The 25,022-nt window shown below is 37.6% G+C and overlaps 1 protein-coding gene across 1 annotated transcript in view; it reads left to right on the plus strand.

Moving 5' to 3' along the window:
• Window positions 1-25,022, plus strand: part of PCNX2 (pecanex 2) — a 395,419-nt gene that overhangs the window by 52,282 nt on the left and 318,115 nt on the right. Inside the window, exons 6-8 of the mRNA XM_069064863.1 lie at window positions 2,974-3,121; window positions 3,319-3,464; window positions 5,742-5,835. Of these exons, the coding sequence (XP_068920964.1) occupies window positions 2,974-3,121; window positions 3,319-3,464; window positions 5,742-5,835 (388 nt within the window). The remainder of the gene's footprint in view (window positions 1-2,973; window positions 3,122-3,318; window positions 3,465-5,741; window positions 5,836-25,022) is intronic.

Genomic DNA, 25,022 nt, shown 5'->3' on the forward strand with positions numbered 1-25,022 from the left:
ATTATCTACGTGACACATGTGTTGAGGGCAGAGCCTTACTTCCTTGGAAGCCCTATAGTGCTTAATATATAATGCATAACAAAATTTACTTTCAATCTAACTTATCTAGGCATTGAAGGCTTGTCTTTTCTTCTGAAATAGACCCCTGTTAGTATCATGGGTCTTAAAAATAGTAAATGTGAAGCTCCAGAGAGCCTACAGAGTGGTCACATGTGGCAAGCTCAAAGTCATACACTTTCCCTTTCCTTCTTTTTCACCCTTTACCAGTCAGCAAATCTGTGCTACTTTCTTCATGGAACCTCAGATTGTAGAAACCTTAGGGAAGTGATTTTGCTTTATGTACTTCAAAAAACACTAACACTTCATATTTCATATCAAAACATAACCACAGTGGCTAATATATAGCACCAATTCTTAAGGGTATCTCTCTGTATAGGATTTATTATTGATATATGGGCAACATATGCCACTTCCTACATTTCATTGCCTAGAACAAATGAGGCATTTCACTCACATTTTAAAAAATACTAAATACTTGAAATTGTTGAAAGGTAAGTATTCTGTTTGAGAAATAAACTTAATTTTGCTGAGATCTACTTATAATGAAGCACCTAATTAATGCAGCAGTGTGTTGTAGTAATCAAAAAAGTTCATGTACTCTCTGTTGCCATTGAGTCATTTCAGTGTAGTCCAATTCTCCCATGAAGCCATTTAGGGTTTTCTTGGCAAAAATACTGGAAATGTTTGCTGTTCCCTTCTCCAGCTCTTTTTACAGATGAGGAACTGAGGCAAACAGGGTTAAATGACTTGCTCAGGGTCACAGGGCTAGTGAGTATCCAAGGCCACATTTGAACTCAGGTCCTCCTGACTCCAGGTCCAATGCTCTATCCCCTGTGCCACCTATCTGACCTAATGTACTCTTGGGTAGATTAAAGGGGAAGTAGTTTCCAGGTTTAATGAGGAGACAGTCCTACTTTTTTATTTTTTATCCTGGTCAGACTTCATCTGGAATATTGTGTTCAGTTCTGTATACCATGATTTAAGAATGACAATTAAGTTGGAGAGGGTCTAGAGTAAGACTGTAAGGATGGTAAAGAGCTGTGAGTTCATGTCATCCGAGGTCTGTTGAAGGAACTCGAATTAGCCTGTAGTAAAGGAGGCTCCAGGGGACATGACAACTGTCTTGAAGTATCTGTAGGACTACCATGTAGAGAAGGCACTATAACTGTTCTGTTTGGGACCAGAGGGCAGAACCCTAAAGGAATGAGTGGAAATTGCAATGAGGCAACCTTAGAGAAGACATTAGGAAAAAACTTCTAAATAATGAGAGCTTGGGGCAGCTAGGTGGTGCAGTGAGTAGAGCACCAGCCCTGGAGTTAGGAGGACCCGGATTGGTTCTGGCCTCAGACACTTAACACCCACACAGAAAACCTGGCCATGTAACCTTGGGCAAGTTACTTAACCCCAATTACTTTAAAAATAAATAATGAGAGCTATTCAAAAGTGGAATCAACTACCCAGAGAAGCAATGGATTCTCACACCTTGGAAGTCTTCAGGCAAAAGCTCAATACCTGCTTGTCAGCTGTTACAGGAAATTTCTTTTGGTTGCATGCATTGGATTAGATGGTCTTTGAGATCTCTTCCAAGCCTCAAATTCTGATATTTGAATAATTCAAAATGAGCCACTGAAGATACTTCACATGGTTCATGTGCTCTGGCATGAGTGTAAGCTGGCAGGACATCAAGAACCCATTTAATAATAAGAATATCTTAGACTTAAACACTTTAGGCCTTTAATGTTTCCTGGTGTTTTTACATATATTATCCCTATTTGGTCCTTACAACAATCCTGTCATATAAATAGGCAGATATTATTATCCCCACTTCCTAGCTTAGGAAACTGAGGTTTGTGAATTGAATGTAAGCCTCACAAGCAATAAATAATCGAGCTCTTGAGTTAGGTCCCTTAACTCCCAATTTAGTGTTTTTTCCACTATATCGTTACAACCTTTTAAATAATGAAATTGCAGAGCAGGATCCCTGGTAGGACAAGGCAATTGTGTTATTGTGGTGAACTTTTATTTATTTATTTATTAATTTTTAAATTAAATTAAAATTTTAAAATTTATTTTAATTTGTTTTAATTTTTAATTTTATTATATATTATAAATACTATATTTATTAAAATTTTTAATTTATTTTAATATGACTGCTTTGTGTCCCCATCTAACTTCTACGATTCTTGAGAGCAGGTATGCAACCCCTCTCTCTCATATTCTCTCTCTCTGTCTCTGTCTTCCTGTCTCTGTCTCTGTCTGACTCAGCATCTGTCTGTCTGTCTGTCTCTCTCTCTCTTTCTCTGTCTCTGTATATCTCTGCCTGTTGTTCTGTCTCTCTCCTTTTCCCTCTCCCTCTCTCTCCCTCTCCCCCCATTTTCTTTCTGACTGCTACCTGTGACTTCATCAGTGTGGGACAACTGCCGATGTTATAAGCCACTGATACAGACTCGAACTCTACTCACATACAAATTGTAGTCTTCGAGAGTTACCTGGCCTCTGAGAGAAGTTCCTCATTCATGGACCCACAGGGAGTCACATAGTCAAAAGCAGGACCTGAACTGAGATTCACTATACCACACTACCCTGTACATAGTTAGGTTCATAATAAATATGTGTTGATTGATAGATGAATGGAATCTTTTGGAGAGGATGGAAGAGTCAAGAGTTCTGGATAGATATCTATGGACAAAGTGGAAGTGAGTGGGAAGAAAGATAAGGTAAAGAATCTTACTGGAGTTTTACCCTAGTTTATCAGGAGAATTTATAAACTGTTTTTATTTATTTAACATTCTATTTTTCTATCCTATTTTATTTATTGAACATTCTATTTTTCTATCCTACTAATGCCCTTGGGATTAATATAAGATATATTCAAATTCTTTATCTTAACACTCAAAGGAATGTTTTTTTCAGATAACCACCCTTTGGAGAAAAAGGAAGAAATCATGGAAAATGAAAAACCCAGCGACCCTATTTCTAAACAAGGAAAAGCAGATGTACAAAGCCAAGACCACACTAGTGCTAGTCCTGTGCTTACTGAACCGGCCAAGATTACTACACTGTAAGGACAATTAACTCATTTTTGTTTTTCTAATTAATGTGCTAATGAGCTCACATAATATGAGTCCTAATATTCTATCTGGTTTACAGTCACACTTGGTGGTGGTGGTAGAGGTGTGTATATGTGTGTATGCATGTGTGTGTGTTTATTATTGAAGAGCCTCCTAATGGTAGTTTTAAAATGTTTTGTGTATCAAGTTTCCAGGGCAATAGACAAAGACAAATAATCTACCGGGTTACTTCCCAGCAAGATAGTTCTGTCTTGCAAGTTATAAGTGGGCCGGAGACATCTCTACAAGATGAGATACCTGTAGATGCTATGCATGTTTTCATTGATGAACATGGTAAGTCTCTGCAATTGTTGCTAATATAATTAAGGAAGGTTTCTAAGTTTCCTAAGACAAAATTCATGGTCACATAAAGCAAGTATTGACTGGGATATAGGGCCATAGGCCTCAGTTCTCTTACCAGTGCTGCTATGAGTTGGACAGAGACACCACTCTATGTGTTGCCTATGTGTAGATTTGGTTTCAAACCCTGGCTATACTTCTTAGTGGCTGAGTGATCTTGGGTAAAACCCTATCTCTTTTTATACTATTTTGACTGGACCAATGATCTGTGCCATTCGTAGGTCAGAGGCTTCTTTGCTCCAATGATAATCTTTGCCAAATGTTGCTCTGATGGATACTCCAATGCCTTAGGCTTCTAGCTCAACTGTAATCTTTAATCCTTGGGTTTCTTTTAATCAAAGAAAGAATGAGTACTGCCGTTATTCTTCAATTTTAAACTTTTTCTAACTTTTTTTTTTAAGCAAAGGTAGAAACATGGGCCTGGGAACAGTAAAAATGTGTTCCCTTCTTGGAGTTTTACATTCTCCTCTCTTGTCCTCTCAGAATCTAGTCAAGGCTATGGAAGCCTTTTACTGCCTATGTAGGAAATTCTCAACCTCAGGCACATAGCATTTTAAACCAAAGAGGAGGGTCTTCCCAGATAACTAATTCCCTCAGCTTTGTCTTCTCTCTGGACTTCTCTCTTTAATGCAGTGACTTGAGTCACTCTGTGAAAGATTTCATCCTAGCTTAGAGTAAGCATTTCATATACCTTTCAGTTTTAATTTCTGAAGGATAGACTATAAATCAGGTAATGTTTAGACTTTGAGTCAAAAAGACGACTTTGAATCTCACACTAGCTTTGTGACTTTAGGTGAGTCACTTATTTACTCTGCTTCTTATCTTTCATCTTTGAAGTGATAGCATTAAACCTAATGGTTTCTAAATTCCCTCCCAGATCCAAATATATTATCCTATAATCATATGAACTACAAACAGCTCTGAGGTTTGATGTTCTCCAGCTTTCAAACCCTAACTCTCTTCCATTTTTCCATGTAGAATATTTGGTGAAGGAAAAGCTCGTGAATAATGTTAAAACCAGGAGTCAAGGTCCCTGCTTCTTCCCCCTACACTTTCCTGACCTTTTCATGAACAAATATGTTAAGCCAAAAGCACATCATTACAACTCTATGATTCTACCAGAAATGTCATTGACTACTTAAGAAATCGATCACTTTCTAGTGGCTAGATAGAATACAGAGTCCTGAAAATGAGCATATATTTAGAGCCCTAGATTATGAGGTTTGAAAGGGGTTTTAGAGACCATCTAGTCCAACTCTGTCATCTTACAGATGATGAAGCTGAAACCCCAGGGTGTTTACAAGGTGGTCAAGTTGCAAGCTCAAAGTAACATACTTCCCCCTTGTTTCTCTCTCTCCCCCACTAGTCAACAAGTACATTTGTGCTACTTTCTTGATGGACCTCAGATCATGGAAAGCTTAGGAAAGTGACTTTGACTTACATGCTTAAATAAATAACCTCAAAAGTCATATCAAAATACTCCAAGTTCTTTAGGGAGCCTCTCTTCATGATATTTATTCCTGACATCACATAGACATGTACCACTTACCACATTTCAGCTGCATAAATTAACTCATGGATCATTTTCTTATTGCATTAATAAAACACTTTGGGACATTTTACATACAAAAAGTGATCTGATTTTGTTTGTCTGGGGCACATCAATCCATGATACCTTTCTGAGTAAAATGTATAGATGAACTCAGAGTCTCATTCCTCTATAATCACTATTAACAAAGAATATAAGCCAACCAGATTATGTCACTATCCCATATCTACAAATTTTTGTAGAAATACTTTCAATTACTTAAAAAAAATAGCAAACTTTCATGTGTACCTGGCATTCTTAGTGTTGTATATAATCTAGTGTGATATTGGCATTGTTACATGGAATATATATATAGAAAATGAATAAGGTAATTTCAGTTGTAATACAAGTTGTAAGATTGAATAATTACTTAGATTTCTTAGTGGGGAAGTAAAATTTCAGGAAAACAAGGGCATTTCTTTATTAAAAGGTCTTCCAAACCTTTATAGGCTACTGTGATATGCATTCCTTCTTTAGGAAGATTTAAGAAATTACCCTAGTTGCCATCTTTAATACTAGAAAATAATTTTAAATATTTTCCCTATATTTTTTAAAAAGGAAAATGAAATTTACATACATATGCATATGTAATTTTGTATTTTCTATTTTGATGTTTTTTAAAGGGGAAATTCGATCCTGTTATTTGAAGTCTGGGAATCAGAAGGAAGGAGAGTTACTCCGTCAGCCATCAAATTGTGACTGTGTTTCTAACGCCCGGTAGGTGGAGAGTTAATCTGAAATTCATTAGGCTTGGCTTTGCTTTGCTGGGGGATAAGCAACTTATTCTGACTGTGAAAGTGAAGTGAGAAGACCTAGCAGAGGATGAACATGTTAATTAGTTTTTAAGTGTTAAGCCTTGTGGCTTTTTTCTATAAAGAAAAAAATATAAGATTAATTGAGGTACAAGAAGAGGGTATTATGGTTTAGTAATATTTATAAATCAGCTAGAAATCTTGAGCATCTTCCAAAACTAAAAATGTAAGTGGTGAACCATAGGTGTGGAATGGGACATTTGTTTCTGGGCATGACCAATATGTTTATATTGCAAAAATATGCTACTTTCTTACACTGGAGAATTCTGTATGTGTTGGGTGGGGCTTGTTATTGGGAAATGGCAACAACATCAAAAATCAATAAACTTGTATTTAAAATGGAATATACAGGTATAACTCTAGAATCTTGAATAAAAATAATACTAAAATACAGATCCCAGAATCTCAGAGGTTGGGGGTTGAAAGGGACTTTGATGGCCATAGCCCAACCCACAAATTAAAGGGATTAGCCTGTATAACATACATGATGAATGATAATCCAGCACTTGCTTTTGAAAACCCCAAAGAAGGTAGAACCTATCACCTCTCAAAATGGCCTGTTTTACTTTTTGATCACTCTAGTTGTTAGGAAAGTTTTCCTAAAATCAGGTCTAAATTTGCCTCTTTTCAACTTCCATCCATTGATAATAGGGGAGGTAGGTAACACAGTGCATAGAGTACAGGACCTGGAGTCAGGAAGATATTTACTAGCTGTGTGACCCTGGGCAAGTCATTTACTGTTTGTCTCACTTCCCTCATATGTAAAATGAACTGGAGAAGGAAATGGTAAGGCACTCTGGTATCTTTGCCAAGAAAACCCCACATGGGGTCACAGAGAATTGGAAACAACTGAAAAACGACTCATAGCCATTTTTACAGTTTCAACCCTTTGGGACCAAACAGGACAATTCTAGTCTGTCTTCCAGTTATTTAAAAGTAGTTCCCATATTCCCCTTGAGCCTTTTCTTCAGGCTAAATAACTAGTTCTTTTGATTGATCCCCATAAGAAATGGACTCCCTGCTCTTCCTCCTGGTTGCTCTCCAAATTATTAGAAAATGAAAAATAAGTAGATAAGTAATTAAAAAAAACAAGCAACAAATTATCAATGTCCCTCTCAAACTGTGATACACAGAAATGAATTCAGCACTCCTTTGGATTTGTTTAGAAGACAGAAGAATTGAAAGAGAGATAGGCCCAATTTTCATGGTAGATAAGACAATGCTAATTGGTGATGAGGACATAATAAAACCACTTAATTCATATTTTGTTTCTGTTTTCTCTGCCTAGGAAAATAATCTCTGGACTGGTAAGGACAAAACAAAAATGACTAATAGGGAGGTGATACATAAGACAAGTAAGGACATATTAAAAGAGTGTGCAAATGCCCTTGATAAGTTAAAGTCACTTGCTCCAGATGAACTACGTTCTAGAGAACTAGGAGAAAAAACCTGATAAATGTAGCCGAGCCACTGCCAGTGATTTTTTTAAAAATAAGAGAATGGGAGAGAGATTACAGGACTTGAGAAGAGGAGATGTGTTTCTGAGTTTCTGTGTCAGAAGGCTTCATCAGCCTAGTGAGGAATCTCTTTAAATCTGGGCTTGTTACATGCGGTCCATCTCTGGTTCTATGCTTAAAACATTTCCAGATTGCTGGAAGTTGATGGAGCTTGTGCTTCATTGGCAAAGTCTTAGAGGATACAGGCCCACATCCATACCCTGATAAGGAATCAGAGGAGGCTTTTAGTGTAGGCTTCCCATAGAAATGTTGTTGTAAATAGTGATTAAGTTATTTAGGAGTAAGTCCTGACTCAGGAAGTTGTGTCATTAATAGCATTGTTTCTGAGAGAAAAAGCATGAAGAGATCAAAACAGCTAACTTAGAAATGTGCCTTGAGCACAGCCTGTTCATAAGTTGAAAATGGCCTTTATCTGAGAATTTGTAAATGACTATTGTGTTATGGTTTCCTAAATGTGGATTATCCAAAATTATAGAACTATAAACTATGCATATTTATGTCTATTTTATGAGATGTTTCGATCCAGTGAGTATTTATTAAACATCTATTATGTGGTTCTTAGGATCATAGGAACATAAATTCAGAATGGAAGACACTTAGAGGCTAGCTATTACAGCCCACAACATTCATTTCACAGGTGGAGAAATTGATACCCTCTGCCCTGTGTACCAGAGATACACAAATGAAAGATGAAATAATTCCTGCCTTTATGGAGTTTATAATTTAGTAGGGTATTAAATGTATAATACAAGTTTAAGTTAAGGAATTGCATAAAGAAACATCAAACAGAGGCATAGTTGAGGAGGCATAACTCTCCCCCAGCTCTGGGAATCAGGGTAGGACTCACAGAAGAGCTGGTATCTGAAGACAGGCCTTGAAAGAACGAAAATATTTCTATAAGCAGAGGTATGATAGGAGTCTTTTCCAGAGATCAATAAATTTACATGGAAGAGGAAAAAAAGCAGGACAGGATTGGGGAATGATTGTTAGTCCAGTTTGGCTAAAGAATGGCAGCTTTTGAAGAGGTCATACCATTTCAGAACTTGAAAGTAGGATTCTTTATAATTTATATATGCATCTCTTTTTCTGTTCATTGTTGTTTCAGTTGTGTGCAACCCTTCATGACCCCATTTGGGGTTTTCTTGGCAAAGATACTGGATTGATTTACCATTCCCTTCTCTAATTTATTTTATACATGAGGAAAGTGAGGCAAATAGGGTTGGTTGAATTATCCAGGGTCACACAGCTAATAAAGTCTGATGCCAGATTTGAACTCAGGAAGATGAATCTTCCTGACTCCAGGCTCAGCATTCTATCTTCTGCACCACCTAGCTGTCCCCTTCAGCTTATCTTACACCAATATATCATCTTGGTATGGAGGTGACCCTGGCTTCTTATAGCCTATGCCAGTAGCTGTGGTGGTTCTATCAAACTGAAAAATTTCAAACATGGGCCTAGTGACTGTTTTTTTTTAAAGCAATTGTTGTTAAGTAATTTGCTCAAGGTTACACGGCCAGTTATTTTGTGTGGGTGCCAAGTATCTGAGGCCAGAACCTATCCCAGGTCTCCCGATGCTGGGGCTGGCGCTCTTACTCACTGCGCCATCTGGCCACCCCTAAGACCTAGTGACTGTTATTCAAGGATCAATATAAGTTCAAAGAGAAACTCATCCCCATAAGCTCTACAAGCCATCATTATGTGATATATGTGTGTATGTATGTGTTTGTCTATAAATATATATATGTATATATGCACACATGTATATACACAAATAATTATTGTATAAGTATGTGTATGTGTGTTTATGTATGTATATGTAGCCACACATATCTTACTGGGCACAAGTAAAATTTTGCTAGCTACCTTGCTAAGGAATAGCTGTGTTATGGTCTCCCTCAGGGGAGAGAATTCTAATACAAATGAACCATTGTAAGCTAAAATGTAGGAGTATTTTTTCTGAATGTATTTTTTTTCTGCTATGGAGGAGTGGGGTGGGGTGGGGAGAAGAAGTGGGGTTGAATGAATACATTTCATTTTTTCCCAAGGCTTCATTTAATCATTGAGTTCCAACATGCTAGCAAAGTGGCTAAATTGCATTTGCCATACTTTAGTGATACCAATTACCTTTCTCTTGGTGTGTTATAGTGAAAAGATGACACAGAATTTATAGTCATAGGACCTGGGTCTAAATCCAAGTTCTCCTAGTTGTCACCTGAGTGGCCTTGGATACATCCAGAACTGGGCACAGTGCCTGGAAAATAGTAGGTGCTTAATAAATGTTTGTTGTTTTGAACTGACTAGATGGTATAGTGGGAGTATTTCCAATTGAAGACATCCAGTCACTAGGAGCTTGGATTTACCTAAGGGTTTTCAAAGAGTTTTGTCTGGCAGCTGTCATGTCAATGGTAGGGCTATGGCATTAGGGATCATGGACCATTAGCAAAAGGTCCATATAATCCTTCTTGCACCACCTCAGTTTCTGGGGATGGAGGAGGATTAGGTTTACAAAAGGGGAGCTTCTAAAAATTCACTAGGATGAGGTAAATGTCATTATCACTAAGCCCTATCAGCAAGTTTTCTGGAGAGTTTCAGCAGTCAGTTTTAACTAGAATTGAGTACAGATTAAACGTTAAGCACACCAGAGTTGTTTATCAGGACATAGTTGTAGGAGAACAGGACCACAGTTTCCTCCTTCTCTTCTTAAAGTATATGACATGAAGCCAAAGGCAAGGTTTTTTCAGTTCTGATACCAAGGGAAATAATAGAGTTCAACAAAGGGTTTAATCAGCTAACAAAATACAAAATACTTTGCATTAATATGTGTTTCCTGTGTTCTTAGATAAAAAATGCATTTTTGTGCAAGAAGAGACAAAAAAGATATGATCCAAGAAATAAATACATGATCCAGTGATCATAAAAGTTAGGTGGATTGGTCATGGAGTAAGAGTATGAAGAGAGGGGCCGCTAGGTGGTGCAGTGAATAGAGAACAGGCCCTGGAGTCATGAGCATCTGAGCTTGAATGTGACCTCAGGCACTTGACACACTTACCAGCTGTGTGACTTTGGGCCAATCACTTAACCCCAATTGCCTTGCCTTCCCCCTTCCAAAAAGAAAAAAAAAAGGTCAGAGTAATGAAGAGCACTTCACAGTTAAGTTAGAAAACAGGACTTCTTAATCTTTTTTGTGCTATGAACCCCTTTGGTAGTCTGGTAAAACTTATGAATAATGTTTTTAAATGAACAAAATTAGATACACCAAAGGACACTGATGTGTGTGTGTGTTCACACGTGCGTGGGGTGGGAGGGACAGAGACAGAGAGAGACAGACAGGGAGACAGAGACAAAGAGACAGAAAGAGATAGACACAGAGAGAGCATTCATAGACTCTAAGGTAAGAACTCCTGCCTTAGAAGGAGGCATTCAGTGCATTGCATTGATCCTCTGTGAAATACTTAAGGGACAACAGACTTTAGAGCCAGAAGGAATCTTAGAAGAGACTGAGGCCCAGAGTCTTTGAGTGACTTGTCCAAAGTCACACAGATAATAAATGGCAGGCGCAGGATTCAAACCCAGGTCCTCTGCCTCCAGATCCCGTGCTCTTTCTTTCCTTTCCACAGCATTTAGCCTCCTGGCACATTTGGGTAGCAGGGGTAAAAACAGATGGGACAACAGAATAGTATAGAGATAAGATAGTAAAAAGAAATTGCCTGTCTTTTGGATGACATACCTGCAAGGATCAGATCCCAGAGCCACTGAAACATTGTATCCAGCCAACCCTACCCTCCAGCTTTCTCCTAATTTTCCATTGCTCTGTTACTGACACGTGCTGCCGCCTTCCTTATTGCAATGACTGGACAGGGTGACAGTAAGACTCCTTCTCCCTAGTTTCTTCACCACTCTTTCCACCTTTATTTTTCTTTCTATTAATTGCCATCCTTCCCCTTAGTCTCCTTCAACTTGCCTTTCCATTTCCTCTCTATTTTGAAGTACTATTGACACTTATCCTGTGTCAATGTATTCCCATTTATCTCTAATTTAATGCAGTTTCTTTGTTCCCCTATCTAACAGTGCTCAATAGATTTCCACTTTGCCTGAAAATCAGGTATGTTACGTTTTATTCCTTCCCCCAAGGTGGTTTGGGGGGAGGGGAGTCCTCTCATCTCCATGGGTTGAAGCTTTGATATTTGTGTCCCTGTTCATTTTAGGGGTTCAGGTAGCCTAGTTCTGTTTAACCATTCAACAGTCTGGTGGCTTTTACAAAGAAACAATTGCTTCAAGGTTCTAACCAGAACAAATATATAAACATGTCGAGAGAGAGAGAGAGAGAGAGAGAGAGAGAGAGGAGAAAGACATACAGAGAAAGAAACAGAGAGACAGAGACATTTGGGGTATAACCCCTTTTACACTACCTCAGTTTCTGGGGATGGAAGGGGGATTAGGTATACAATTTAGCTGAGTTCCTAGATAGCATTCATACCACCAAGTTCCAAAGCCAAAGCCTCACCTGGGTTTGTGTCCCGGGACCCTGGATTCTCAGGGTTTTCCTGGTGGGTTGGTTGTAGCATCCAGCCTGGAATCTAGGATCCAAGGTTACCAAGGCTTGAGATCACACGACATTTGCAGTCAGGTTAGTGTGAAGTCAGAATGGAGGTATATGTGCTTATAACATGAAGAAATGGGGTATGACATTGCTGAAATGACCTTCTTGTCTTGAAGTTCTTTGTAAAGCAGTGTAATTTTAGTAGATCTTGTAGCTAAACAGACTAGGATTCTCAGATCTTGAGTTCAAGTTCTAGTTGTTTCCTCCACCTTCCCTTCCCATCAGGATCCTTATTGATTAAACTACAATAATAATCATAATTATACAATAATATTAATAATGGATAGTTATATCACACTTTTTTTCAAATGCTTTATTAACTTCTGATTTACATCATTCATTTTAACTAGATTTTGAGTTACAAATTTTCTCCCTGTTTTTCCCCCACCCAGCGTCCCAAAATAACAGTCCCACAGGATATCCCCTCCTCCAATCTGCTCTCTCCCATATTTTCTCCCATACCCCTTTTGACTTTTCCAGTGGATTTCTATGCACCAGTGCCTGTATGTCATTTCCCAATTACATGTAAAATAGTATTAATAATAGTATATGTATATATGTATATATTTGAATATTTGATTTTAAAACTTTGAATTCCAGATTCATTCCCTTGTCACCCACCCTTACTGGGAAGATAAGCAGTTCAGTATAGGCTGTACATGTGTGGCTAATGCGAAACAATAACATAGTAGATATATTTTAAAAGACTGACTATATTTCCCTCTCTCCCATCCCACCTCCCACTTGTTCTATTCTCTACTTTGATCCCATCCCTTTTCAAAAGTGGGTGCTTCCAACTGCCTTCCCCCCCAGCCTGTCCTCCCTTCCATCATCCCCCCTCTCATCCCCTTCCCTCCCTATTCTCCTGGAGGGTGAGATACCCTATGTGGTGTGTATTTCATTCCCTCCTCAAGCCAAATTCAAAGGGTATAAGGTTGACCCTTCCCTTTTGCCTTCCTATTCTTCCCCTCCATTGTAACCATTTTCCCTTGCCTCTTCTATATGAGGTAGTTTACCCCATTCTGTCTCTCCCCATCTCCTCTCATTATATTCCTCTCTTACCTCTTTATTTCACCTTTTAAGTATTATCCCTTCCTGTTAAATTGGTCCTGTGCCCTCTATCTATGTATACCTGTAAACATATATACAAATACATATTCATATACCCATATACTCTCATATATATATGACATATATATATATATTTCTATTCCCTTCAACTACTGAGAAAAGTTTCATAAGTTACAATTATTGTTTTTCCATATAGAAATGTTAATAGTTCAACTTTGATAAGTTCCTTATGATTCCTTTACCCTGTTTACCTTCTCATGCTTCTCTTGCTTCTTGTATCTGAATGTCAAATTTTCTATTCAAATCTGTTTTTTGCAGCAAGAATGCTTGAAAGTCCTCTATTCCACTGAATGACCATATTTTCCCCTGAAACATGATATTCAGTTTTTCTGGGTAGGTGACTCTTGGTTTTAATCCCAGCTCCTTTGCCCCCCGGAATATCATAATTCAAACCCTTCGATCCCTCAGTGTAGAAGCTGCCAGATCCTGGGTTATCCTGATTGTGTTTCCACAATATTCAAATTGTTTCTTCCTGGCTGCTTGTAATATTCTCTCCTTAATCTGGGAATTCCAGAACCTGACTATAATATTCCTAGGAGTGTTTTGGGGGGGATCTTTTTCAGGAAGTGATCGGTGGATTCTTTCAATCTCATTTTGCCCTCTGGTTCTAAAACATCAGGGCAGTTTTCTTTGAGAACTTCCTGGAGGATGATTTCTAGGTTCTTTCTTTGAACATGGCTTTCAGGTAGTCCAGTACTTTTAAATTATCTCTCCTGGATCTATTTTCCAGGTCAGTGGTTTTTGCCATGAGATATTTCACATTGCCTTCTCTTCTTTCATTTGTTTGGATCTGTTTAACAGCATCTTGATTTCTCATAAAATCATTAGCTTCCATTTGTTCCAATCTAATTCTGAAGCAATAATTCTCCTCATTGAGCTTTTGAGATTCTTTTTCCATCTGGCAAATTTGGCTTTTTAAGGTATTCTTCTCCTCATTGCCTATTTGAGCCTCTTTTGCCATTTGAGTTAGTCTATTTTTTAAGGTATTATTTTCCTCAGTCAGGCTGTTGACTCTCATTTCATAATTTTCTTGCATTGTTCTCATTTCTCTTCCCAATTTTTCCTCAACTTCTCTTATGTGCTTCTTAATGTCCTCTATGATCTGTAATCAGCTTGCATTTTCCTTTGAAGCTTTTGGTGCAGGAGTTCTGACTTCACTGTCTTCATCTTGTTCCATGCTTTGCTCCTTTTTGTCCCTAAAATAGGAGTCTAATGTTGGAATCTTCTGTCTGCTTTGTTTCTTTTGTCTGGTCATGTTGCCCCTCAGTCATTTGACCCCTGGGCTGTTTGCCACAGTAGGACTCTGGCACCAGACAGGGGAGCTTTCGTCCCAAATGCTGGGGTTTTCTCAGCTGCTGGAGGTATTAGATGGGTACCCTCTCTGAGGTCTCTCACACTCTGGCAAGCTGGACACACACCCCAGGACCTCTACCCTAGACTGCAATCCAGATCCAAGCAGGTTAAAGCAAGAATGATTACCCCTCAGACTGCTGCTTGGTCCCCCTACACTCTGCAGGCCAGGAGCTGAAGGTGCCACATGGCGCTGGCTGGCTGTGCCAGAGTCTCAGCGGCTTTTTGCCCTGGGGGCAAAAACCACACACTCCCCCTTATGGGGTCCCAAAGTCCAGACTGCACTGACCTCTCATTTTGTCCTTCGCATCTATGTATTGATAAATCTGTAAATGGCCACAACTGCTGCTGATCTGGAGTCCCTCTGGCTGGCAGCTGGTCAGGCCCGCCCTGGGGCTAAAGCCTCAGGGTGGGGCTGGGCTTGGCTCCCAGAGCACTGTGCTGGCCAATTCCTGCTGGCCTGCCAGGCTGTCCTCAGCAGGAGGTTAGCTTCTCTGTGTCATTTTCTGGGTTCTGCAGCTCCAAAGTGTGTTTAGAGCCCCCTTTTGCATGGATTGGGGAAGTTGGAAGCCCGAGCCAGGGGGATGTCCTGCTTCTACTCTGCCATCTTGACTCCGCCCCCCTATATCACACTTTTAATATATAATTTAATGATTTATTTTTCTCCCAATTACATGTAAAAACAACTTTAACATTCATTTTAAAAAATATTTTTGAGTTCCAAATTCTCTCCGTCTCTTAAAGAAAGCAGTTTGATATAGGTTATAAATGTACAGTCATGCAAAACATATTTCCATGTTAGTCATGTTGTGAAAAAAGAAGACCAAAAAAACCCAAGAAAAATAAAGAAAAAATATGCTTCAATCTGCATTCAGACACCATCAGTTCTTTCTCTGCAGATGGATAGCATTTTTCATCATAAGGTCTTGGGAATTGTCTTGGATCACTGTATTGTTGAGAAGAGCTAAGACATTCACAGTTGGTCAATATTGTTGTTACTCTATACAACGTTCTCCAGCTCTGCTCATTTCACTTTGCATCAGTTCATGGAAGTCTTCACAGGTGTTTCTGAGAGCATCCTGCTCATCTACATAGCACTTATAAAGCTGTACAATAGTTTAATATACATTCTCCTACATTCGCAAATCCTGTGAAGTAGATGGTATATTCCCATTTTGCATATGAGGAAACCGAGGTTCAGAAAGGTTAAGTGACTAGCTCAGGGTCACATAGCTAACAAGTATCAGAGACAGGATTTTAACTCAGGCCTTCCTAACTCCCAAGTCCGGCATTCTTTTTACTATAATTTATTTGCCCTATTCAGTTATTAGAACAAAAATCAAACAATCATATCTTATGAATGACCTTTGCCACCTTGACACTTTATAACAGCTCTATTATTGTTTAACATTTTCTGAGCACAAATAATTAGTTAGGTAATGCTCCACCATGTGCCAAGTACTGGAAGATCAGTTACTGTCTGGCTTCCTTACTTTTCCCCTGGATAAATTGAGAGGGTGTGATCTCACCTGTCCTAGGAAACACTGGCACTTGCAAATATATATATATATATATCAACCTTTCCTCATACTTCAGAAATTCAATACTCTTGCTTATAAGAGATAATATATCTTTGCTCTCATAGGCATAAGCAGTATCTTGAGAGCACATCTGTTCCCTATGATTTTCTTCTTGAGACTTACGGAGTGACTTTTATACTTTAAACAATTTGTAAAAAAAGATGGTGGGGGCAAAAACCAGAATGTTTTACAAATTCAGTGATTTCTTTGGGTAAACAAATACACATAATATTCTTCCTGTTTCCTATGGTAATATAAATCACAGGAACACAATCATAGTCATTAAAATGGCAAAGATCTGCTTATCTAGATAGCTCCTCCCCAGACAATGCTGGAGAAGCAGTTAAAGCAATGCCATCTGCCATCTGCTCTGTTCATGCTCAGGAGAAAACATTTCAGTTCCATGCAAACCTAAATCCTCTTCTAAAATTTCATCTGCCTTATGCCTATTGGTTTCTGAATATTTTAATAGTCTTGAACTCCTCCCCAGGCTCCTTGAATTGGAAAGCTGTGCCACAGTTTTTTGGGAAGCTAATTTTCTTAGATTTGCAATAAGCCCTGGATTTTGTATAAGCCTATGATGATATGATGATCTATACATTCTTAAAGAGGTGATAGAGAAAAAAAATATGGTGTGAAATATATTTTAAAACATAAAAGCTGATTAAGTTTATGTCACCCAGTGCCTGTGTTGACCAAGGTCCCTTATACTACTATTTTGCTGACCTATCACTCTAGCCCCTTTCCTCAGAAATGGGGGATTGTTTTAGAGCACAAACCAGCCATTGCTTGTGGAGTAGACAGCAAAAAAAGTAACTGTTATCAAACTCAATTTACTTGTTGCCTCCTCCTCCAATTAACTATAAGTGAGAATGAACTATGAATGAGAGACTGAAGAGTGAAATTTATGTTGTGGGAAAGGAAGGAAACCACTGGAAACTTTTGAGTAGAGAACTGAAATGACAAATTTCTGTTGCAAATTCATCAATTAGCTCATGATTAACTTCATAGTATGTGAAAGATGGACTTTAGGAGCCAACAGTTATTTTTATGTTACCCAACCCTCTTTTATCAGTGAGGAAACAGAGACACAAGAGTATTAAATGGCTTTCTAAAACCACTGATCATAAACCTAGCATGAGATCATGGACTTGTCACATCTTCCAGTCAACTGTTCTATAAAGGAAATGAGTCCCTATTTCAGGGGCAGAGACAGTTTCTGATCTGAGATTCAATTTGTGTGTTAGAAATGGCAACTGTGCCTGCTAGACCAAATTCATAAGGTGAACTTTACAAATATTTTAATACTCAGGTGTTCTTGACCAAATAACCATAGTTAACCCAGAAAACCTTTATTTATATGCGCCATTTAATCAGAGTTCAGATAGTTTTTGGGTATCTGCTTTGTGGTTATGCATTATAGCATCATCAGCATCATCTGGCTAAATACTTTAATGTAATGTTCTGGGATTTTAGTTCCAGCAGATTCTGAGCTCCCCCTACCACTGTCAAGAGAGATATTGACTGAACTTGTGGGGAAATTCTAGTTGAGACCATTTCTGAGGAGTTTAATGCTGGAAGTTATCACAAAAGCAGTTTCTCCTGTGCAAGGTGAATTAAATCACTGGGACAATCTCCAGCTTTGCCATTGAGCTACTGATTCTTAACATGGGCGAACAAGCTAGTCTTCTTTCCCATTGTTAAAACTTTATTGCTATGTGACAGTTTTATGACCATGTTGCACATATGAATAGAGAGAATTATGTACAATGTAATCTCCATTGGCTCTTTGGGGATTCGTGAAGGAAATCAGGAGAGCAAACAAACTTCCCTCACTGGCCCCACTGTCATTGTGGGAACAAATATATTATTTTGTTGACTGCCAAAGAGGTGTAAGCAACATTTTTCTAACCCTACAATAGCTTTTTTTAAAGCCAGGTACATCTAGTAACTTTATCTAATGTAGTTCTCCTTTCCCTCAGTGGTGAAAATGCAGGAATGGCTTAGACTGTAGCTTTCAGAGCCCTGAGTCACTGCTTTTGAAAGCTTTCATAGAATATGTATGCTCTAGTGTTTGGATGCAAAATACATTTTGGTGCTTGTCATATAGCCAAGAAGCTTCCAGAGCTTACTAGATGAGGAAGCTTCATAGATTCCACTTTGTTCTGTGGTTAGAATCCAACTGTGATTAAGAGACAAGGAAAAGACTCCTTCTCTTTGTGACTTGTATTAATTCTTCACAACTAGAATAGTAAAATGTAATGGCTTCTGTGATTCAGTTAGCAGAACTTTGAATGCTACTAGGACCAAGAAACCCCATTCAAGTAACATAATAATAATGAGAAAAACAATAATAGCTATCATTTATGTAGTGCTTTTAAGTTTAAATGCAGGTATGTATATATATATATATATATATATGTGTGTGTGTGTGTGTGTGTGTGTGTGTGTGTGTGTGTGTGTATAGATGTATATAAACTCATGTGAATAACAACCTTGTGAAGTAGGTACTATTCTTATTCCCATTTTATACATAAGGAAACTGAAGTAAAAGCTATTAGGAGACTTTCCCAGGGACACACAGCTCCTAAGTGTCTAAGACAGGATTCAGTCCCACTATGTATTCCAATATCCAGGGCTGGAATTCTGTCTACTATACCACCTAGTCTCTCCTTGCTCCTTTCCTCATCCATTCATCGGTCAATCTGATTTTTCTGAAGTGTAGGCCTGGGAGAGGATTCTGGGAAGATGGCAGAGTAGGTCAGAAAATTCCACATTCTCAAGATTTTCCCCCACAAAAGAGATAAAATAGCACCTTAAAGCCAACGAAGTACAGGTAAAAATAAATAAGAATAGGGGCACCACAGAAGTCTTCCTGGGACAATTTGAGAATATCAGAAGAAAAATCCCAGCATCAGTTTTGGTCCCTGTGAAGAGTAAACACCTCCAAGCTAGTAGGGTCCACTTTAACAACAAGATGCAAAGCTTGGGGTTAGGTGGTTTGAGAGGCTGCCTCCAATCCCAACTACAGGAATTTTTATCCCTGGATAGTGAGGGAAGTTGCATGTCTGAGCCCAGGAGAATCCAGGGAACTTCTACTGACAAGGAATTTCAGACCTAGCTGTGCTGCAGAGAGTAGCGAGAGGCGAGAAGGAACCAGCACACTCCTGGTGAATTCAGAAGCAGTGGGGCAGAAAGTCCTTGGCTGTGGACACTTACAGGAGGTTTTGGCTTTGGTTCCAGGCTAGAGGGGAGAACTGAAGATCTGAGGCAAGAGGCACCATTTCCCATACCCCAGGGCTAGAAGTGATTACAAAACATTATTACCACAAAAATTTCACAGACAAAGGAGATAGAATCCAACCACAGAAAGCTATTATTAGAATAGAGATGACAAGGGTTCATCTTCAGAGGAGAATATTGAAGTAAAGAAACCCCCAAAGAGTAATGTCAAATGGTCATCTGCCCCAAAAGAATTCATAGGAGATCTTAAAAAAGACTTTAAAAACAAAATGACAGAGATGGAGAAAATAATTTAAGTAAGAACAATCTAAGAAAAACAAGAAGATTATGAAATGAAAGTCAACCAATCAGAAAAATGAGATCCAGAATCTTAAGGAAGAAAATGACACCTTGAAAATTAGAATTGGGCAAGTTAAGTCAGCAAAATTATAAGAGACCAAGGAATAATTAAACAAAATATGAATAATGAAAAAATAGAAAAGAAAGTAGAACATCTTATAAGAAAAACAACAGATTTGGAGAATAGATCAAGAAGAGAAAACATAAAAATAACCAGACTAACTGAAAGTTATGATAAAAAAGAATTTAGATATAATAATACAAAAATTAATTAAATAAAATTGTCAGGGCAGCTAGGTGGCACAGTGAATAGAGCACCAGCCCTGGAGTCAGGAGGACCTGAGGTCAAATGCTGCCACAGATACTTAACACAAAACTAGTCGGTGGCAAGTCACTTAACCCCAATTACCCTACTTCCCCTCTTCAAAAAAACACAAAAAATAAAAATAAAATGTCCTGAAGCATTAGAACAAGGGGGAGGGGGAAAGTAGAAATAGAAAAAAAAAACATTAATCACCACTTAAAAGAGATTCTATGAAGAAAACTCATAGAAATATCATAGTCAAATTCCAAAACCCCCACCTCAAGGATAAAATATTAAAAGCAACAAGAATAAAATAATTTAAATATGATGGCACCACAATTAGAATCACACAAGACCTAGCTTTGGAGACATTAAAGGACCACAGGTCTTGAAACACTATATATCAAAGAGCAAAAGAACTGGGACTCCAGCCAAAATATCATACCCAGCAGTTAAGCATGATCCTGAATGGAAAAATAATGGACATTTGATCAACTGTCAGACTTTCAAGACTTTGTTAAAAAAAAACCAGAACTTAATAGAAGATTTGACATACAAGAGCCAAGAGAAATATAAGGTATCGTCTAATTATAAGGAATTCAATAAGGACAGACCATTTATATATATGTAAAAAGGTATGTCTAAGATTCTTATTAATATTTGGGTAGCACATAAGAAAGATTGGGGGAGGTAAACCTGAGTATCATATGAATTTAAAAAGTAAAATAATTTAGGAACAGCTAAAAAGAGTAATTATTTTATGAAAATGAGGTACAAGAGAGTGTCAATACAGAGGAATTAGATGGGGTGGTCAGGTAACCTGTTTTCATTGGGAATGGGTTTAAGAGGGAACAATACATATATATTTAGAAGAGTATGAAAGTCTTCTAAATTCATAGGAAATAAAATGGTAGGGGCATAGGGAGGGGGGAGAGAACAAGGGAGGGATCTTTAGAGGGGAGGGTGAGGGAATAGGTAAAAGGAGGGATTCAAGGATCTTTAGATTTATGGAAATGGGAGCATAGGGGAGGGTTCTTTGGTTGGGGGTAGGCAAGTAATAGGAGGTCAAGGTAGCAGATAGAAGTAAAGAAGAGGAGTGAGGATGGATAGGAAACAAGAAATATGTAAAAACATAAAAACAAAGATCAAGAGTAGAATTTGTTTGGGAAAGCATATGTCTATATATGTAGGTATATATGTGTATGTATATTACTATAGCTATAGAAAAACATATCCAGACTTAACTGTAGCCTTCTGGGGTGGGGGTGGGAGGAAGAACAAAGTAAAAAAGTGCACAGCAGAGAACAAAAGAAAGCTTAAAAAGAAGCAAAGATAGTTCTCAACGTAAAATGTATTGTTTATCATACAGGCTTTCTTGAAATGAAAATTTATTGTTCCATATTTTGAATCCTCTCATGTTCTGCTATGCACATAGTGTGCTTTTTTTTCTCTTTTACTTTGTATTTAAGTACTAATATTTAAATTTATGGTATGTTTTTGTTTCTTTTCTCTATTCTGTATTTATTCTCTGGCATTTGAGTCTAAAATAAAATTTTAAAAAATAGTAAAGTGTCTCTCCTCAATTCAGTAAACTCAAGTGACTCCCTATTTACTTCCAGGATCAAATATAAAATCCTTTGTTTGACTATTACATCCCTCATAAACTGGCCCTTTCTTAACTTCAATCTTCTCATACTTTCCTCCCTTCTATGTACTTTGATCTACTGAAACTGGTCTCCCTGCTGGTACTCACATACTACACTCCAGTTTCTAACTCTGGTCACTTTCATTGATTATTCCCATGCCTGGAACTCTCCTTTCTCATCTCTGACTCTTAGGTACTCTGGCTTTCTTCAAATCTCAACTGAAGTGCCACCATCTGCAAGAAACCTTTCCCTGTCTTCCTTAATCTTAGTGTTTTCCCTTTGAGACTACTTCAGTTTGATAGATGATAGGTAGATAGATAGATAGATAGATAGATAGATAGATAGATAGGTGCATATATATCTATATGTGTGTATTATATATGTGTGTGTATCTTGTTTGCATAGCAGTTGTTTGCACATTGTCCCCTCATTTGAGAGTGGGGACTATTTTTTTTTGGCTTTCTTTGTATCCCCAGTGCTTTGTACAATACCTAACACATAGTATGCACTTAATAAATTTTAGTTGTCACAAATATCTGCTGTCACACATACAAGACATTTCCATCATATATTTGTATATACAGACTTGTATATATACTATTTAATATCATATATATTACATATATATTTGCATATGCATTTTAATATTCATTTTTATATTTATTCATTAATATTCATTATATATATTCATTTAATATTCATGCTTTAGTAAAAAAGCCATGGGGAAGCCAGGTGGTATAGTGAATAGAGCACCAGCCCTGGAGTAAGAAGGACCTGAGTTCAAATCTAGCCTCAGATATTTAAGCTGTGTGATTTTGCCCAAGTCACTTAACCTCAATTACCCTGCCTTCACCCCTCCAAAAAGACATAAAAATTCAGTTTCACTTGTGTTGTAATGCAAGAAGATAATATTTGGAAAGTGCTTGGTAGCATATAGTACTTGGCATATAATAAGCCCTGTATAAATGTTAGTTATTATTATGAGAAAGCTAGGTACTTCCTCTACCCAATTACATTGAATAAAGTGCTGGATTTGGAGTTCAAATCAAGCCTCAGATATCTTCTAGCTGTGTGACCCTGTCTGTCACTTAAATCTCTGTTTGCCTCAGTTTCCTTAACTGTATAATGAAGATAATTTAAAAGCACCTACCTCCCAAGGTCATCATGAGGATCAAGTGAAATATTTGTAATATGTTTAACACAATGTCTGACACATAGTAGGTGCTATATAAATGCTTATTCCCTTCCCCCCAAACAATATATTGGTACGTTAAGCAGAATGGATACATTGAATTCTTAAATAAAATAAAAGAGTGAGACATATGTACTTAACTTGTGTTGTAAACTTACCTTCCAAAATGGGGAGGTACTCACTAACCTGAAAAGAATGTTAATTTTTTTTTATTTTTAGAAATTAACATTTTGCCAATCTATTTTGTTTTTACATTACAGCTAATTTTGGGCATTATTCTCTCCCTTTCCAAACCATACCCAGAAAACCTCACCTTGTACCAAAGAAACAGAGTTAAGTGAAACCAACCAACACAGCAACCATGTGATATTCTGTGCCCATAGTTTGCCACCTCTCCAATCAATCAATAAGCATTTATTAAGCACTTACTACTGTGCATGTAAGGCATTGTGCTAGGGACACAAAAACAAAATGAAACAGTCTCTGCCCTCAAGAAATTTATATTCTATTAATGTAGACAACGTGTACACAAATGTAAACAAAATCAAAACGAGGTAATTTTTGGAGGGTGTGAGGCACTAGTGGCTGAGAGTTTGGGAAGGGTTTTATACACTCCTTGTGAGTAGGGATTGTTTCATTCATTGTATTTGTATCCCTTGTATGTATCTAGCACAGTGCTGACAACATGGAAAATGCATATTAAATGACTGTTGATTGATTTATTAATTTAGGAGGTGATGTTTGAGATAAATTTTAAAGGAAACTAAGGATTGTAAGGGGCAAAGGTAAGGAAGGTGTGCTTTCCAGGAATGTGGGACTTACTGTGCTAAAGTACAGAGAAGGAAATAGAATAGCTCATGTGAAGAATGGCACACACACACACCATTTGTTTTTCTGAACTTAGAGTAGGTAAACAGGAAGAAAATCTAATAGAATGGAAAGATAATTTGGAGTAAGGCTGTGAAGGACTTTAATGACAGATAAGTTTTTATTTGATACTAAAAGTAATGGGGAGCCATTAGGGTTTATTTATCAGGGAAATGGCATGACCACACCTCTGGGGAAAGAAGGAAAGAATGAACTGAAAGTTCATTTAAATAAAAATAAGATAGATTAGAACGTTCTTCTTTGGGGAATTATGCTAAAGATAGCAATTATACTTTTTAAAAGTATTTTAAAAGTATTATTGAATGAGTACTGAGTTAAATGCCACAAATTAGAGCCATCCTTTTTTGTTGCTTGAGGATACTAATATACAATTTGAGTTGGAGGAAATGTGGGATAGGGGAAAGAGTGTTGGACAAGCAGTCAGAATATGTCTGCCTAGAACTGAAAGGGATGTCAGAGACTAGCAAATTCAAATCACTTTTTACAGATGAGGAAATTGAGGACTAGGGAGGTGAAGGGACTTGCCAAAAGTTGCTTCAGAGTGGGGAATTTGTGCAGAGGTAGGTTTTGAGTCCCAATCTTCTGGCTCCAAAGTGAGTGGTCTTTTCATTGTACCATGATGCCTAAGTCTTTGAATATTGGCTCTTATGCTTGCCATGAGACCATGAGCAAGCCACTTCCTCTCTCTAAGCTTTGTTATCATTTATGTGTAAAATAAGGATGATGCTCATACTATCTGCCTGTGCTTTTATAACCCTTGTCCATGTTATGTCGTTTTGTCCTTCATTTTTGAAGAGGACCAATGACATCACAGGGTGATGTATTAACTTGCACAACATTTTACATCTTGGTGGACCCATACAGTGGGCTGTGTGCCAGACTATATACATTTTTCATCTAGTTTCTTTTTCTAGTATATAATGTCTGCATATTCAATTTAGAACAAATTCTCTTGTATTACAGAGAATTATGCTGATATCAGATGTTTTTTTCCCCCTGATAATATTGTAATACACATTGATCAAGATTTTCCAAGGACTTAGACTATTTAGTGGACATAAATTAATTACCTTTGGAAAGTTCACTAAGCAATCAATGCAAACAACCTTGTTTACTATCAATTATAGATAGATTATATTCCTGTTTTGTGATGTCATAAGCAAATTATTTCTTTGTTGACTTTATTAATGGTTCTTTTTAACCTTTCCCTAGTTTGACATTTTATGTTTTAATGAAATTCATTCTTCCTTCCTTATGCTCAACTACCAGGAAAGATCTCAAAAAAAAAAAAAAAGAAAGAGG

Source organism: Petaurus breviceps, unplaced genomic scaffold (genome assembly GCF_028583685.1).
Source record: "Petaurus breviceps papuanus isolate PSGF00001 unplaced genomic scaffold, PetGlider_PUasm1.0 90650, whole genome shotgun sequence".
Lineage (NCBI taxonomy): Eukaryota > Metazoa > Chordata > Mammalia > Diprotodontia > Petauridae > Petaurus > Petaurus breviceps.